Genomic DNA, 18,564 nt, shown 5'->3' with positions numbered 1-18,564 from the left:
TGGCGAGCACTTGTCGGAGCTGCCCAGGGAGGCAGCACGGTCATTTTCGGGGCCATCAAGCTGCTGTTGCATATTTGCTGCCTCATCTATTTTGTACCAATTCTTTGGCTGATCCTTTTTGACCCAACTGGTGCCTGTAACTTCAAATCTCAGACAGCCAGGAAGCTTCCTTTCATTTGTCCCAATTTGTCTCCATCCAATATTCGTAGTAAATTGAGGGGGAAATGACAGATGAGTAATGTTCACAGCAGGGAAAGGAAAGGAGACTTGGCCTGTCTGGGAAGGTGCGGCAGCTAGGAGGATACAGAGGCACAGAGGGGGTTGGTTAGGACAGACTGAATTCGTTACCCGTTTGCTGAGCCTAAATAATTGTGGTTCTGAAACACCCTCCACAGGGGACCGATCTCTTATCATATGCGCTCCTTTGGGAGGCTAGAGGAGCCAGAAAAGGGTGGAAATTGGAGGGGAAAAACAGTTGGAGGGAGAAAAGGTAGGCAGGAGGCAGAGTTCTTTGTTTTTCTCCTTCAAGCTCCGAACAACTTGTCATCTTTCCAGGCAATTTCAGTTATTCTGAGCATGCTCTGAGCTCTGGACTGGAAATCTGTCAGCGCTGCTTTGGCTACATCATTTTCCCACTCCTGTTCACTTTTGGATCATGACACCTTTTCAGTAAATTGGAAAACAAACATCCAAGAAATCAGAATGTCATTGCTTAGGCATTATAAACATCTTCTAATGGCTACACGTACTGCCAAGGATGCTGTAACGAAAACACACACTAAATATTTGTATCTCGTATAAATTCACAGGGCTGGTCTGTGGTGCTGAATACAGAACATTTCTGCTAACATATAGCAGGAATTTAAATTCTTCTGGGAAACAAAATCAATCAATAATAATGTTCTCCTATATCAGATGTAGCTTATAAATGTGATCAAAAGACTGTCCAATAAAAGCAATGCACATATAAATCCTCACAAGAAGGGCATTTTCTAGTGATAAACAGTTTCCAAGACTGTCTCCTGCTCAGTTTCTACAAAGTGACAAAACTTAAGAGAAAGGTTTCTAGATCTTTATCTTATAGTGCAGTTGTTTATCAAATACCAGCACAATTATTAGCCAGGTAGAAGGCTGAACATAGACACAAAGGGAGGAAATCTGCAAATAAATTGAGTTTTGCAGTTTACTTACTGCTTTGCTATATAAAATCTAGGGAGTGGATGAGGCCAGCACTCTTTATCTACTATAGTATAATTTTTTTCTAAGTATATAGCAGCACCTGGTCAATAATCCTTATTGGGTGTCAGGTATAACTTGCATTATACAGACACAGATAATTGCAAGGCTGGAATACAAGAAATCAGGTAGCTCCGGTTCTGTGTAGCTGAATGAATTTGGTTTCTCTACGTAAACCTCCAATGTGGTTACTAAGGTGTAGGTTACAATCAAATGGGGAAGAAAACTGGTAGCCCAGCGAACTCTGACTCATTCAGGAAAAGAGGGAGTATGTGTTCTAAAGCCGCAGAAACAAAATTTCTCTTTAGGATATGTCTTCATTCTACTGCCCACTCTTCCAAATGAGACCCTCTTTCCCTCTTCCATCCCTTGGGCTCCTGCGAAAGGTCTTGAGGAGAAAACTTTTACCCCAAATTGTAGTGCACCTGGGACCTAGTAATAAATAACTGAGTAGCCCTTTAAGCAACTGTGGGCTGATTGTGCTTTCCCTTCCTCAGCTGTATTGGTCTAGCCTCCCAGAGTACATCCATCAAAGCACAAGTGATGAAGGGTATTTTCCAACAGATCTTGTACCAGCAATCTGCCCTACAGACCCCATCCCCCACATCAGTCTGCAGGTGTGTGAGCAGGAAGGGAGAAGGCGAATAAGAGTCAACAACAGCAGATGTGTGTTAAGCCTGCACCATGTGCCAGCAGGGTTCTGGGCTTTAGATACAGTGTCTCATAAGATGCCCACAGCACCCAAGAGGAGTAGTATTCTTCTCATTTATGGAGACATAAAACTATGTGTAAGGTATGAACAGCCAGTAACTGGCAGCATTTAGGAATTTGGAATGCTTCCCTTAACGACTGTCCGTTACTAGCAGGAGCTTTCACACTGATGAATGCATTGAACCCTCACAGTAATGCAACTAACAAGGTATTATTATTCCCACTTTTTTCATTGGGTCCACTGGGACTTTCTCAAGGGCCTGCTTAAGAAGGGGCCAGAATTTGAACCTTTCCAAAGCCTATGCTTTCTCTGCCATCCCACAGTGCTTCCACCAAGCACATGGTACGCACATTTTTAAAGTGATTCAGCGCCCGACTTCGTATTTAATGATGTAAAAATAAGTGAAAATCATCCACAGGACCAAGACATATAATTGTAAGATTCTATTCTTTTACTGAAAGGAAGGAGTGCATGAGGCGTTGTGTTGGCAAGGAGGAGAATGGGCTTTAGTTTTCAAAGAAGGTGTTGTGGGAAAGGGAGTTTATCCTGTAATTTGCAGGAAGGATGGAAGGACTTGCCCAGGCTCTCAGGAGAAGGAATTTTGTATCAAGTACAATGTTAACGGCAGCAAGTAATAGAAAACTCCAGTACGGGGATGTAACTGGGAGGCCATTCTCTCCACATGACAAGAAGCCTGGTGGTAGGAGACTTCAGGCGTTGGTTCAGCTGCTGAGAGATGCCATCGTAACCCAGGCACTTTCTCCTTTCACCCCTCCTCCTGTACTGTGTTGGCCTTTTCCTCATGAGGGTCACAAGACCTCTGCCATCAAGTCAGGAACAAAAGGGAAGAGGCTGCACCAGCCACACTGGAACCACGTTAGCAGAAAAAGCAGAAGCTTTCTCAGACCTTCCACCCCCAACCAGTTTCCACTTTGGTCTCATCAATTAGCAGTGTGTCCCATGCGCCAGGCAAGGAGGCTGGGAAAGCAAGTGCTTACCTGGACATGTGTCCCCTGCCGCACCCTCCCAGCAGGACTGCTTCCCCACATGGATGGGGCGGTGTGGGAAACCAGAAAGAGAGAACATGTTGCTTTGGGAGGCTGGTGTGGAGAGGAGCTAGCGCAGCAGGGCTGCACTCGGGAGAAGGAAAAGGACATTGATGGGGAGGAACGTCATCCTGCCCTTTGTGTCTGTCATGACATTTAAGTGGTCCCAGAGCATCATACATGCTCGCCCCCTCCCTTTCCTCATCCTGTTCTTGACTCTCTTCATTCTTTCTGCCCCAACCCCAGATCAGTAGCTCTTTCGGCTAAATAATGTTGTTAATTATCAGATCGTCTGACTCATAGATTTTTAAATTTAAAATTAAATAAATTATTGCTGAATTCATTAAGTAATGAGATGAGGAAATTCCAGGCAGACATCAGCTGGTAAGGGTCTTTGAGTGGAATGGCCACAGGTTTTCGCTGCTTCAGAGGGGACACTCTGCAGGAGCCAATGGAAGGAGTCTGGACGCTGTTATTGCCAGACTCCTCAAGCACAGATGTTGGCCAAGTGGCCCCGCTCAGACAAGAGGAATCTGAGGAGAGTGAGGACTCTTGGGTCTTGGATGACAACCACCCTGCATGGCCTTGTTGCTGCCTCATGCGATGGTAACTCCATGGTTTCCTTCTTCGTCTCTGCAGAGCCAGCTCTCCCAGGCGCTGAACGGGCTGTCGGACAGGGCCAAGGAAGCCAAGGAGTTCCTGGTGCAGCTGCGCAACATGGTCCAGCAGATCCAGGTACTGGCAGCCCCTGAGACTGAAGGCAAGCCGCACGGGTCAAGATGTAACTGTGTAGTGGGGGAACTATCTCTGTCTTCTCATATTTTTATGTGTTGTGGGGAATTTCCTATATATTTTTTTCTGCCTTATCTCATCTGATACATATAAACACACATAGAGAGCAACTTCAGATATATCCCTTTTCGAGGGGGTTACATTTTCCCAACAAGCCACACCACCCTACCTTCCGAATAGTCCCTATCTTCCACACTGAGCTTTTAATTCTCTACTGCTGTGCATAGAAAGACACCCATTTCTTTGTGAATTCAGAGTCATGACTGTTGAGTTTTTTAAACTCTATAGGTTCCCAAAGCACTGTACAATAAGTATATCTCATCTAATGGTAACAAAAAGATCGCATTTTCTCTTTTTTTCTTCCTTTTTTTCCTTCCTTCCTATCCCATAATAATGCTTCTCCTCTACTTAGGTACTTAAATATTTTTCAGCTGTAATCTCCTGGAGACTATTATTTCAGATTGCTTTATCTGGACACGATAATCAAGATCAGCCAGCATTTGAGGGCTTGTGAATTCTCTACTGCAGCTGAACAGGAGAAGCCATAAATTGCATGGGATGCTAAAATGGTGACCTTCCACGCTGTTTATTGTTCTTATATTTTGAGGTTCACTTCACAGAAATAACCTTAGCTCTGGCCTCCAGTAAATTGGTTTTCTGAGTTAATATGTAACCCATGTCAAGGCAGAAGTGGCTTTTTAAATGGAAGCCAGCCCTTCCGAAGCATCTCACGCTGATTTCTTTGCCCTTTTTTGGCATGCTGGCCCATGTTAAAACTTTTGATTCCCTAATAAGCCAACAGTTGTACACTTCCTTCTCTTTCCCAAAGCAATAGAGTTTATCAATTGGTCCCTTCTTTGCTTTTGCTGGCATAAAATCTGCAGCCCCGGGCCTGCCTCTGCACCTCGTCTCTTCATCAGAGCAAAGCTTTCTTTCTACTCTGAATCAGAGCTTCCACGGAGAAACTGCCCTCTCCCTCCCGACATTACCCTGCTCGAGACATAGAGAGCTCTTAAATGATGTTTTCCAGGGGACTTCTGTGAGCTCAAAAGCAATTGCCGTGAAAGCCAAAGCTGAACATTTGTAGAAGTCACTGTTCAAGTGATTACAAATACACTCCTTATGTGAGGAATTTTGAAAGCATTTGAAAACAGTGACCTAACACCTATCCATAGATCCTTGTATTAAGAGAAACAATTCTTCATGACTTTGGAAGCAAATTAAAATTTGATAGACAAAGCTCTTCCTTCCTTTCCAGCCCCCAAAAGTTCACAGTTTACTCAGCTGAGTGCTGTTTTTTCAGTGCCATTAGTGTCTCTGTGAGGAGTATTCAGCTTTCATTTGCTGTAAATTACAATTGTTTTTCAGATTATAGTTTGAGAATCAAAATTACAGATGTAACTTAGCAAAAATATTATCTTTAACAAATACTTATAATTTAGTGAGAGAATTGCTTAAAGGAAATATCTACAGCACGTATAGATTTAAATCAAGTAAAAAAATTAGACCCGGCTTTCAGTGTAAACATCATGGGAAAGCTATAATCCATTTAGAACATAGTTACTGGCCCCCAGCAAGCTCTTAGTTCAGGTCTGACTTTCACAGCCGAGAGATGCCTGTTACATATACCGACTGTTCTTCACTGCCTCCCTGCACTTATTATTTGCTTCTTTAATGAACAGAGCAAGTGCTTTTGCCCGTGATTATTCTTAACAAATTTCTGCTGCCATTGGATTATTATTTAATATCGAAGGCCGTTGCCATCCGCCTTCCTCTTTCTTCCCCTGAATTCAGTGATTCTGTGTCTCTCGTGCCTCAGCCATACCCAGCTCCCTCAGACGCCCAGCCTCTCTGCACGCCACCTCCCACCAGGCACAGCTGGGCATAGGCCAGCCCTCAAAAGGGTTCCTGCTCAGCCCCACAAACTAAAACTTGATTTTACCTGATATAATTCAAACAGAGGAGATGATTTCCTTTTGATAAAAAATAAATGTATTAAAGAATATTTATCCCTTTGGATCTAAATTTAAAGTGGAACACTACCACTGTGGCGTGAAACTCATTCCATTGTTTACAAGAAGCAGCTGTGCATGGTGGACAGGGCTCCTCCCTGCAGCAGGACCGCGGCCCTGCAGATGCCCAGGAGCCCTGCTGTCTCCAGCAGCCCCGGGCGCCCAGGCACCTCGCAGCTGAGAGCTGTGCCCTCTCGTGCAGGAGAACAGCGTGGAGTTCGAAGCCTGCCTGGTGGCCCAGTGTGACGCCCTCATCGACGCCCTCAACAGGCGGAAAGCCCAGCTGCTTGCCCGCGTCAACAAGGAGCACGAGCACAAGCTAAAGGTGAGTCCTGCGCCGGGGGAGAGCCAGAGGCTCCCAGGGTGTGACGGACAGGCTGGGAGGGTGGCCCCCGCTGGACGGGGCTCAGGGTACCCGCAGCCTTGGGGGGCCAGTGGCCCGGCCCGTGGGGAGCAGACATATCCCTTCTTTCACCGCTCACTCCTCCCTTTATGTCACCTATACTCTTGAGAGACTTCTCTACGCAGGAAGTGCTCTGGGTACAGACGTAATAAATCAAAATCACTGTCCTCCTCAGGCTTATACTCCACCAGAAGGGATAAACAGTAAGTAAAATTTGCAGTATGTTAGTAAAAAGTGCTAAGGAAAAAAATAAGGAAAAGCAGATGGGGAATACTAGGGATGGGGGTTGAAGTTTTAGACAGACTGGCCAGGACGACCATGCAGAGGCGAATATATTTTTGAAATGGGAAATTGAATCTGTACCTTCCAGAAAACAAACAAGATTTGTCTTAACTTCTAAAGCAAACTGTGCAATTGAACAGCTGTAGAGACTTTGCTCCTCACACAGTAGTATCAATTGATTACGAGTTTGGGGACCTATTGGCAGAAGGACTGGTCCTCCTGGAGACACTGGAGACATCTGACACCCCATTCATTGCCCCCTTGGAGGGCAACTACCCATGAGAGCAGGCTGGATAGATGGGCAGCACCCAGCAGAAGGAAGCAAGAAGCAGGCCATGGGGAGACGGCCACCTACAGGGCCAGCAAGCCTCAGGGTGGTGGTGGGTGGAGGGAGGAGCGAGGTCTGACGGTAGGCTCTCCAGTGAGGTCAGGCAGTCGGCATCAGGGAGCTTCAAGAGTGGGCAACAGTGATCCGACACAGCCTCAGGGGAGCTGGTGTCTGGAGAACAGCCCAGGAAGTGGCAGATTTCCCCAGCACATGTAGAACAGGCTTTAGTCCCTGAAGAGCAAGAGAAGGTCCCATTTCTAAAAGAATGGGATTCCAGTGAAAGAGTCAAGAATTTCAAAATGAAGAACTGAGAGAACACAGCTTACAAAATTTGGGGTTAAAGCTTGGTGGCAGGGAAGCTTTGAGCAGGACTGGTACCCAGTTCATGGTTACTAGGAACAAGGCAAGAAGCCAGTTGCTAACTGGGGCATGAGACCTGGGCAAGACCTGCAGCAGGACTCCCAGTGCTGAGCCCTGAGCAGCAGAGTTACCAGTCCTTAACCTGTGCTCACCACACACCAGGACCCAGGGCCCAGGGAACTGTGCCAGGAAGATGGGGACCAGGCAGTATGAAAGAGAAACCTTTTCCCAGGGATGCTTAACAGGTCTCTCCAAAGGCAAAGAAAATCCTGACTCCAGCTTCCTCCTTGAGGTTCCCTTGTCTGCTCCCCACCTACAGCTCCAAAGAACACATTTAGATCCACACACCTGCTTCTTTCTTCCCCAAAGCCAGGGCAATAATGCGGCTGAAATATAAATCTTTCTCCCCTGCCTCTATGACTTACCCATCTGTCACTGTGAGGGGGCCGGTGGGATGGAGGCAGGCTGGAGGCTGAGTTATGACAACAGGGTCCAAGTGAGAGGGCTCGCAAGGATTGTGCCCTCCAATGAAGTTGGCTGGCCTGACCTCGCTGGTGCTGTATCAGGGCCACGTCTCTTCGAGTGCTCCCGATGCAACAGCAACAGCACAGTTGGATCAAAAAGTGACACAGCCGATTCCTTGGTAAAAACATTGCACATCTTAAAGTTGGAACCTGAACCAGGAGTTAGGAGAGAAAAGTATCCAAGGCTCCAATGTTCAGAGAGCCTCAGCCTGTTGGCTTGGTTGGCGAACCAAGGCTGGGGATCTTACTACTCCTTCCAGAGAGACCATGACTGTTTCCTGGGAGCGAGTCTAACTGGAAGACCCTCTCAGGTTCATCTTAGAATGAACACAAGCCCCTGAGGGGCACCCCACCAACCCCAGCCTCGTGGAGCCTTCACCCTGAGCTGCAGGTATCTGGAAAGCACTGGGTTTCCTAGGGAGGCACCCCCACTGCCCTGTGTCTTGCATGATTCACAAAGTGCTGAAAGATGGCAGGTTTTACTTAGATGACTTCCTCTAGCTCATCAGTTTCCAGGCTCCAGTCCTTTAGTGTCTGTGATCAAGTTATTTGCTTTTGAATTCCATAAAGGACCACTGGACTGTGTTTCGTGATAACGTATGTGGTAATTCCTAAAATGTAAGGGAGAGAAGTGGGGGCAGTATTAAAGATACTATTTTTTTAACTTTTTTTTATTGAGTTATAGTCAGTTTACAATGTTGTGTCAATTTCCAGTGTAGAGCACAATTTTTCAGTTATATATGAACATACATATATTCATTGTCACATTCTTTTTCGCTGTGAGCTACCACAAGATCTTGTATATATTTCCCTGTGCTATAGAGTATAATCTTGTTTATCTAGTCTACTTATGCCTATCAGTTAAAGATACTATTTTTTACCCAGAAAGTTCCCTGAAGGTTTTCCCATGTGGATATTAATCTTATACATTTAGCTGCAGCAACATGGGAAATGGATTTAAATCCACAGGCATTTCCATCCAAGATGGGCTAGGCCTGAATGAAAAATTTTCTGGAGTCATCATTTTTCAATCTGAATTAAAATCTAGAAGTGCTGTGAAATGTGATTCTGTAGCTACCCAGGTAGAACACAGAACGAGCATCCTTTGTGACCAGGCCCTGGCTTTTGTGACAGCAATAGCTAACATTTAGGGATACTTGCTTTGACACAGCACTATACAAATTGTATGACAGGGATCAACTCCTCTGTTCCTCACAACAGCTCTACAAGGTTATTATTGCTACTATCCACATTCTAGAAATGAGGAAACCTTGGCACCATGATATTAAGAACTGGTCCAAGGATCCAGAATTCTGGTCCTGGTAACCTGGCTTCAGAGCCCAGAATCTGGACCGTGGCACTCTGCTGCCTCTGGCTGGTAGTACGGAACAGAGAGAAGGCATGTTCCCAGTCTCATACTTTCACCAGTCAGGCAGCACCTACCTAATGCACACCTGCTAGGAGCTGAGTGCTGGGCAGGGGGGCGGGGGAGAGGGACACGAGGGTGACTCAGGATGAGTCCTGCCCCTATGGGCTTACAGTGCCATGGAGGAGATAAGTCATCCCCACAACTGACTCCAACATAGGTTGAGAGTGAGTTTCCAGGTGAAGGTGGCCCATGTCATGGAAGTTCTGAGGTGGGGAAAGTTACTTCCAGCTGAAAGGGTCACAGAGCGCCTCCTGCAAAGCTGGCACGGAAGGAGCCCAAACTTTGGGAGGCGTGTGTTGGGGTGGCTGATGTCCTTGCCTGCGGGGATGGGCAGGGCTGCGAGGGAAGACGATAGTGAGCAGCACGGTGCACCCTGGCCTTGCTGCATCCAGCTGGCCATGAGGACCAATGGATGCTTTCTGTTTCCATCACTTCCTCTGACGTTGCCAAAAAGATGATCGCTATAGCCCTTCATTTTAGCACCATTTGGAACCCAGAACTTTTATTGGTATGGTGAAACTTAAAATGTCATTTGAACCACACAGAGTATCTAAGATAAAACCACAGTTGTCTTCCTTCAGGTAATGGGCTGGACAGCTGGGATTTCCCCCCTAAATAGTGGACCAGCCATTTTAGTATGTAGCCATAAATTTCAACTTTTTCCTTAATGGACATCTCTTTTGTGAAATGTTGCAGACACTTTCCTGGCATCTTTAACAGAGCATGGTAAACAGTCTGCCATAGGTGACTATAGTGGTGACTCCAGGTTTCTTATACCGGAGAGGTGGAAGGACAGCAATGTGGATGGATGAGGGTATCAGGATTGAGAGAACATCATTTAGAGCATCACAAAGTGCAAAGGGGCATGAAAGCCCCCCAGTTCTCCTTCCTTAGAGCTGCCTCTGCAGGATGGGACCGAGCGGAAATCAGTTCTGGGCCTGCCGGTGGGCGCAGATGGAGACAGCACAGAATGCACAGGGACTCCGTGTCCAGTGATGGTCCATCGGTGCTGGTGTCCCGCCCCCACTGAGCACACTGCTGTGCTCCAGGGCTGCTGAACAGAGGCAGCTGCCTGCCCTCATTCCTCACTAGCCCAGGGTGGAGTTCCCTGCCCCAGATCCCAGAGGGCTACGGAAACGAGAGACAGGTGGCCAGTCGTCCCCCACAGCAGCTAAGCTGTTTTGTCTTCTGTCTCCAGCGATTTGTTTCTCTGCTGTTTTGAGCCAATTGTATTTGTCACCACTTCTAAAAACAGCCAGCAAGGCCAACACTGTGACTGCTGATGCCAGTCTCCATGTCTCCCTCCCTCTGCTTTTCTCCTCCTGCCTTGTCCCTTTCTTGTCACTCGTCAGTTGCTACTCAGATTTGTGAGAAAAGACTGGCCTTTTGTAGACATCACTTGCCAAGCACAGTACTTCTTTCTGTCATTGTTGGCTAACGCATCACTCAGAGTCGGCCGGGGATAATCTTATGGTCTTCCGCTTCCCTTTGGCAGAGTTCTCTGGGGGCCTGCTTTTTGCTGACAAAGAGGAGAGTTGTGTGTGTGTTTTTCTGGCAACTTTCTCTTCTTGAGCAGTCCGAAAGGCCAGGGGTGCTGGAAAGCAAGTGTGCATAAAGGCAGTCTTTATAATCTATCTACTCATGCCCCTCTCTGAAAGCACTGATTGCTTGAGCAGATTGAACAGTTCTGGTTCTGAAGCAAGATGGAGCTGAGTGAGGAGTCCAGATCCTGGGTCATAGAGAACAAGGTGTGAGGAAAACTTCACTTACTAGATCTCTAACCATGGACAAGTCTGTGACTCAGTTTCTTTTACCTGAGTGTCATATGAGGCTCAAAGCATTTGTCCCCTCATAGGGCCTTGTAAAGGCCTTTAGTACAGTACTCAAGATATTAGCTTTATTACTGTTCTTATCATTGAAAGACTGGAAATATGGTTTCACTCAGCACACTGAGGATATGCCCCAGGGACTCATGCTCCCTACTACCAGGTTCATATTGTAGAATTAGCCCATGTACTAGTGCGATTGTCCCTGACCCTAGAACTTGCTTTAGTGGCTCGAGTTTATAAATGATCATCACATAAAGTGGTGCACCAAGTTTGGTGAGCTATTTTTAAAAGCTGAAAAAAAGGCTTTGAGGCTTATGCAGATGTGACCATATTTTAGGAACACTGTTTGAAATGTAAATTACAGTGAATACCCTTCTGTGGTTTAAAAAAACACTGGGGGCCAAATATCTATTTTCAGGATGTAGTGAATTAATCAAATGTCAGAAAGCTACTGGAGGGGAAAAATGCTTTTGAGCTTTCAAAAAATGTTTCTAAGTCACATTTGGCACTACTGGGCAACACCTGCACCGTCAGCAGAGTCACCTGGGTCCCCAGGTTTCTTGTCCAAACTGTATGTTTTGTTCACATCCTCCCCAGGTCTTCCTTTGCTGAGTAAGGCCTTAAAATATCCTACTATCTGTGATCGCCACAGAGAATTTGCGACAACACTTATAATTATTGAGATCTACAGTTTTTTCAGGAATTTTACAAATGTCATTCTTCTCTTGGTAAGCCCAAAGAAATATCTGAGATTTCTTTTTTATGAAACATGCAGAATTTAAAAGAATTCTACAATCATCTTAAATGTGTTCTCTCCCCAACAGTTTAGAATGAACTCATGTGTTGAATGGTACAAGGTGATACGTGTTTTCTTGGTTCTCTTTCAACTCTAAGATCCTCCGAAAGAAAAAAAAATTGTCATAATTATTCAGAAATATTCTGAAAAACTCTAATCTTTAATTTCCATATGTGGTTGGTAAATTAACATACCAACGAAATTACTCAGTGAGAATGCTGAAGGATAGTGATTAAGCTTCCTGATTTACAGAGCTTTTACTTTTACAGAGGGCCTCCACGTCACAACTGTAGGTTTCTATAGAATACTTGATTCTGAATCCAAGTATACCGTTGGGTTTTGTTAGAAACATTATTATTACTGTCATCAGTATCTTTGTCATTATTTACCATGTATTGCCTGTTTGTTCCCATATGTTAGCATAAAAATTAATTATATATCCATATGTTCAGAGTACAAATTTACACTAGGGATGTTATTGGCGTGTCAAATTGCTTACTTAAGTCATTTTGCCAGTGCTTTGCATAATAGACAAATAATCCTTTGATTCAGATTTAGAGAAAGAGAGGAAAGAAGAAAAGGAAGATGGAAGGAAGGGAGGGGAGGGAGGGAATGAAGGAGGAGGGAAGGGCCTGCATAAGGTCACCAAGAATTTAAAAATAATTGGGTAGGATTTGATGATTACAGTCCTTACTAGAAAGGAAAACGATAAACTAGGGGGAAAAAGTCAATAATCCACTCAATTTCAATAAAACTACTAGCAAGGAATCCTGTTAGTCCACTACAATGAAGACATTTGAAAACATTAGGCACATTGGAACACTTGAAACCTTTGCCCTCAGCCAAAGTCTTTAGGGGGCCAACTCTAATCATTTAACCACAGTTGTTATTGATAACAAGCCCACCATTAATGGTGAATGCATTTGTCAAATTCTGTGGTGCTCTGCTTCCCACCATGTAGGAGCAAAGGTCAAAGAGACCTGTAAGGAAGAGAGTGCCCAAGATGCCCGTGGAACCACCAGGATGTCACCACATGCAGCTGGAGCTCACCAAGTTTAGGGGACATACCTTTGAACACCCTCTACCCACTCTGGCAGTGCCAATGAGGGGCAGTCACAGAACTTCTTTAACGGCCTTTGCCTAAACCTAGACATGAGTGGCACTCCTTAGCTCCAGAAGGCACTTAACACATACTCTGAAGATGGTGGAGTATCCGTCATACCTCACACCCTACAAAACACCATACTGGCTGCATCACTTTCATTGCAGAACACTATAGATGGTTAATGCTCTCCTGTGTGAATAGGACCACACCAGGATGCTTACCTCTCCATATGGCTTGCATTTCTTCCTTCATTAACTTCTCTGTACAAGGATACAGTATTCTAGACACTAAGAACATGCTTTGGTATTCCACTCAGTGTTTATTGATAAGGTTATTGATGGCATTCACACTTCTGAGATAGGAAGTTGTTAAAATCTCAAGCCTTCCTTAAAATAAACAGGTATGTGTTTTGTTTATTTAATAAGCCTACAGAATCCATTTCTTGATTAAAAACTCCAGGCCTCAGACTTGTCTTTGAAATGATTAGTTGCCAATGTGGTTAAATTAATAACACTAGTACAGAAGGTGGTATCAAGAGAATGGGGGAAATATTTGTCATATTTCCATAAACCATGTGGGAGAATGGTGGCATGTGATTAAATTAAAATGCTCTTCCTTCATTTAAATGCCTCTAAGTTTCAGTGAATGTAATGATAATATAGGAGATAATATTCTACTCTAGGAGAAAAGGAAGAGAATTATTTATTCTCGTAGATGAACCTATAACTCACAAGCATCAGTTTGTCATCTTGCTTCAGGACATGATGGGACACACAGAAGAAACCACCCCCACTGACCAAAGGGACTGGGAAGAATAAATTCTTCAAGCTTATATCTTGATTGTACTTGTACCTTAAATAGGAAAAAAAAAAAAAAAAGGATTGCCTTATACTTAGGGGAAATTGTTTTAAATGGCAATCGAAATGTATAGATTATATTTCTGTTACTATTTACTTAGACTAAAATATCACTAGGGATATCCCTCCAGACCACATGATGAGAGAGAGTACTACGAGAAAAAGTATTTATTAAAAAGAAGAATTAAAGGAAAAAATTTAAAGAGCTACATACATGAAAGATGGAGAGGTGGATGGAGGTGTCAAGGTCAAAATTAGATAAAATAATGAAATTCCCCTTAATTAAGCTCAGTTTTTGCTGGTCTTTGTATCACATGAGCTGAGTGGCAGGATATGGGGTGGGAAATGTACTGTGGATAGACAGAACAACATTTTACATTTGTGTTATATAAGTTGTCATGGGTTGCTCTCGGCTACTAAAAAAGTCTAAGCATTCAGAGGGACACAAAAGTCTGCTCTCAAATTCTCCTTTTCTGAACAGGTACAGTGTCATATCCTGACCCAAGATATGACCTTTATAAATGTACCATTCAACAAAATCGAACTCTTCAAGTGATCAGTAGGACTTGCCGTCCAGAACAGATGGTGACTACTGATAAAATTGTGAAAGCCTTCTCTAATCTGTGGTCTAACTGTGGACCACAGATTAATTCCTTGTTCCCTGAGAGCTGGTTGAGGCTTTAATTCACATGAAAACTGGAATATTGTTTCCCAGTTCCTATTTATGTCACTCTTGCAACTTGTACATTTCCTTCTTAAGGAAAGAAAAAGAAATTCCTTAAATCCAGCCAGCTACAAACATAGTGTCAGGAGTTTCTCCAGAGCATCAGAGCCACTGCACAGAAATGTGGAAGTCAAAGAAAAAGTGACATGGCCTGGCTTCCTAAGAATTGTTTTTCATTAAAAAAAATATAATGTAGAAATAAATAATAATTAAAAAGTGGTAGATAACACAGAGTGAAGAAGGTAGCAAGTAAGAAAGCTGATAAAGACACTCAGAGAAAAAAAATTTATGCTCTTAAAAGATTTAATTATCTGGCTGATTTCCATAAGATGGGAAATCTTGCTAGATTAATTGAGAAACAAAGTTAATTACAAAGCACCAAAAAATGCTTCTCTGGGACCCCAACTATTTAAGTTTCAGCAGTGATTTTTATCACAGGCTACTGTGATCATTGTGAAATGGTTGATTAAAATGTTTTAAAAATGGACCAACATAGTAACAGTGGGAGTTGAGAGCCAGAAACTCAGGATATTGAGTCCTTCCAAGAGACTTGAGCCATGGAATACAGGAGCCAATGGCAAACACCCCGAGACTCACAGACTCTTTGGCAGTGCAACAATGAAGCTTCTTAAGAGTAGCTGGAGCACCCCAACACTCCCACAGCTCCTTTGGCACCAAATAAACCTTGCTTGAGAAGGAAATTTATAGAGGCAGACATAGAATTTCTTGAGGCCTGAGTAATGTACTTATTTCAGCACATTTAGGTTATAAAATTATCACTGAGCTGAATGTTCTGGAAAATAAACACAGTTCGGTCTGTTTTGCCTCAAGAACAGACTCACTCTGGGTTACAGTGCTCAGATCCAGTCCGTGCTCGTTATTCAGACTTTCACTACCAGTCAGTTCTGCAGTCTTAGGGCAGAGGCCATCTGGATAGTGGGTGGTGACTGATGAGGTTTCTGCTACCTAGCAGCACTTAACACACTGGCTACTGAAATATAGAGACATTTTCTGGGAACAGTTTAGTCTAACCTCATATAGCAGAGAGGAATAGCATATTAGCTGTAGGTCACCTGTCTTGCATTTTTAAGTATTTTAGTTGTGGGTATTTTTTTTCTCCCCAAGAAGCAGAACCTTAACCTTTCTTTACTTTCTTATTTTAAAGTAAAGTAATAAAATTAAAATAAAAATATAATCATTTGCATTTCTTGAGCCCAGACCAACAAACAGTGGTGGTGATTTGACAGAAACATACTAGATGTCAGAAGAAAAGACATCAACCAGTGAATTGTAAAATTTAATTTCCCCCCAATCAAAAGCACAAAACAATCTTCACATCAAAGTTGGTTTCTTTCACCAATTCTAATAAAGAGATTTTTTATTTCTATATTTTATTTTATTTTAATTATATTAAAAGTTAAAAAGCAATAACAAGTCATCTTTCAAAATTTTAGGAGACTCCAAATAGTCAAAACAATCTTGAAAAAGAAGGGCAAAATTGGAGTTCTCATACTTCCTGATTATAAAACTACTACAAAGCTACAAAACATAGTACTGGCATAAAGATTGACACAAAGACTACTAAAAATTGAATAGAGCCTGGAAATAAACTCTCACATATATAGCCAAATGATTTTTGACAAGGGTTCTAAGAGCATTCAATGGGAAAAGGGAAGTTTTGTAACCAGTGATGCTGGGGAAACTGGCTATCCACATGTAAAAGAACAAAGTTGGACAGTTACCTAAAGCCATGTACAAAAATTAACCCAAAGTATATCAAAGACTTAAATGTAAGAATTGAAACTATAAAACTCTTAGATGAAAACATAGGGCAAATGCTTCATGACACTGGGTTTGGCAATGATTTCTTGGATATGACATCAAAGGCACAGGCAACAACAAAATAAGCAGACAAATTGGACTTCATGAAAATTTATAAATTTTGTGCATCAAAAGAAAACAAAAAAACCCAATTTAAATTAAAAATGGACAAAGAACTTGGATAGACTTTTCTCCAGATAAGATACACAAATGGCCAATAAGCACATGAAAAGATGCTCCGGATTATTAGTCATTAGGAAAATGCAAATCAAAACCACAATGAGAACCACTTCACACCCATTAGGATGGTATTATTATTTAAAAAAAAACCAGACAATAGGTGTTTAGTGAGAATGTAGAGAAATTGGGAACTTTGTGCATTTTTGGTGGGAATGTAACTGGTACAACTGCTGTGGAAAATAGTATGATGATTTCTCAAAGAAAATTACAATAGAATCACCATATGAGCCAGAAATTCCACTTCAGGGTATATACCAAAAAAAGCAAAAGGGACTCGCAGAGATATTTGTCTTCTCATGTTTATAACAGCTTTATTCACAACACAAAAGCTGGAAGCAACTCAAGTGTCCATCAATGGGTAAAGGGATAAACAAAATATGATATATATATATGTGTGTGTGTGTGTGTATGTGTATAATGGAATATTATTCAGTCTTAAAAAGAGGGAAATTTTGACACAAGCTACAACATGGATAAACCTTGAAGATACTATATAAGTGAAATAAGCCAGTCCCAAAAAGACAAATCCTGTATAATTCCACTTATATGAGTTACCTCAAGTAGTTGATTCACAGAGGCAGAAAGTAGAACAGTGGTTTCCAGGGGCTGGGAAGAGGGGTGAATGTAGAGTTATCATTTAACGGGCACAGAGCTTCAGTTTGGGAAGAAGAAAAAGTACTGGAGAAGGTTGATGGTGATGGTTGCACAACAGTGTGATGTATTTAATGCCACAGAATTGTTCAGTTAACAATTGTTAAAATGGTAAGGTTTATGCTATGTATGTTTTATCACAATAAAAAATTAGAAAGGAAGATCAGCAATAATGAATGAGCTGTCCAAAAATTAGGAAGAACTTAAAATGTCAAAAAATAGGTTAAATAAATTATGATAACCCACTCAATGGGATATTTATGTACCCAGTAACATTTATTGATGGTGGCAACACAGAAATGCCTATAATATGGTGTTAAGTGGGAAGGAGGTAAAATTGTCACATACTGTAATTGCAACTATAACTAAATCTAGCTCAAGGAAAAAAACTAAAAGGAAATATCAAAATGTTTTAAAATTTTGCATTGGAGTGGTGAGGCAATTTGCTTTTTTTGGGGTCTATTTTCCTATTGGTTTTGAAAGTAGGCATAATAATCTTTCATGGAAAATAAATTTATAATCAAAACTGAAAACTTGATTTGCAGTTCCCTAGGAACAAAACTGAAAAGTTTCCAAATAATTATTATTAAAACTCCTTTCAGTTATTATCCATAAAATCCAGAATGCTGGTTATTTTTGAGGCTTTTGCAAAGTACTATAAATACAGAGGATGAGTAATTGAGGTTCCTAGAAAACCCTTGGTCAACTCTGTGCTTCAAAAACCGCTTCAGGATTTGGGTCACTGAGCAGAGGACACAGAAGATGAACATTTCTAAAGAAGGAAACTTTTTAAGATCTGTCATGTGCTTGACACTGGGGAAAGACAGCTTCCTAGAGGCAGAAACTGCACATTCAGAGAGATGCCTCTCTAGGTTAAGGCAGACTCATAGCTGGGCAAATAGCCTTTAAAACTATTTTGCAAAGTGAGGCAGTGAGTGATTCTAAATGAATTATTTTTAAAACTTGCTTCTGCATAGTCCTTCTCTGGCTTATTTCTTGTCATTAGCTCATTGTCTTTCAGCAAGTTCCACCTCTAGCCCTACCCCACCACCCACCCAGGGAAAAGAGAAACAGAAGAAGAAAGGAACTGGGTTCAGATGGTGACATTTGCTCTTTAGAAAGGACAATTAGAGGGCAGGAGAAGATGGGCAACTGTGTCACGGAGCAGAAGCTGCCGCTCCCCTCAGGCCACTCAGCTCCTTTACCCGTGCTCCACAACCTCCTGCTTAGAGCAGCTCCCAGCGGAGGGCAGTGAGGGAGACCTGTGGAAGGTGTCCCTTGAGGTGCCAAGGTAACCAGCTTCCCAGGGTTCCAACAACTAGTATTGTTCTGATAAATTCAGTTGGTCCAAGTCCCTGTAAGAGCCATTATCCTACCTGTCCTCCAGAGCCATTGCCCATAGCAGGCACTGCCACAG

General features: G+C 42.8%; 1 protein-coding gene across 7 annotated transcripts in view; it reads left to right on the top strand.

Moving 5' to 3' along the window:
* TRIM9 (tripartite motif containing 9) overlaps positions 1-18,564 on the top strand; it is a 104,746-nt gene that overhangs the window by 52,001 nt on the left and 34,181 nt on the right. For all 7 annotated transcript variants that reach the window (XM_032482022.1, XM_032482023.1, XM_032482021.1 and 4 more), the window contains exons 2-3: positions 3,634-3,729; positions 6,001-6,123. In XM_032482022.1, coding sequence (XP_032337913.1) covers positions 3,634-3,729; positions 6,001-6,123 — 219 coding nt within the window. The remainder of the gene's footprint in view (positions 1-3,633; positions 3,730-6,000; positions 6,124-18,564) is intronic.

Source organism: Camelus ferus, chromosome 6 (genome assembly GCF_009834535.1).
Source record: "Camelus ferus isolate YT-003-E chromosome 6, BCGSAC_Cfer_1.0, whole genome shotgun sequence".
Classification (NCBI taxonomy): Eukaryota; Metazoa; Chordata; class Mammalia; order Artiodactyla; family Camelidae; genus Camelus; species Camelus ferus.
Note: the sequence above shows the minus strand (reverse complement) of the source record. Positions and strands in the feature narration are given on the sequence as shown.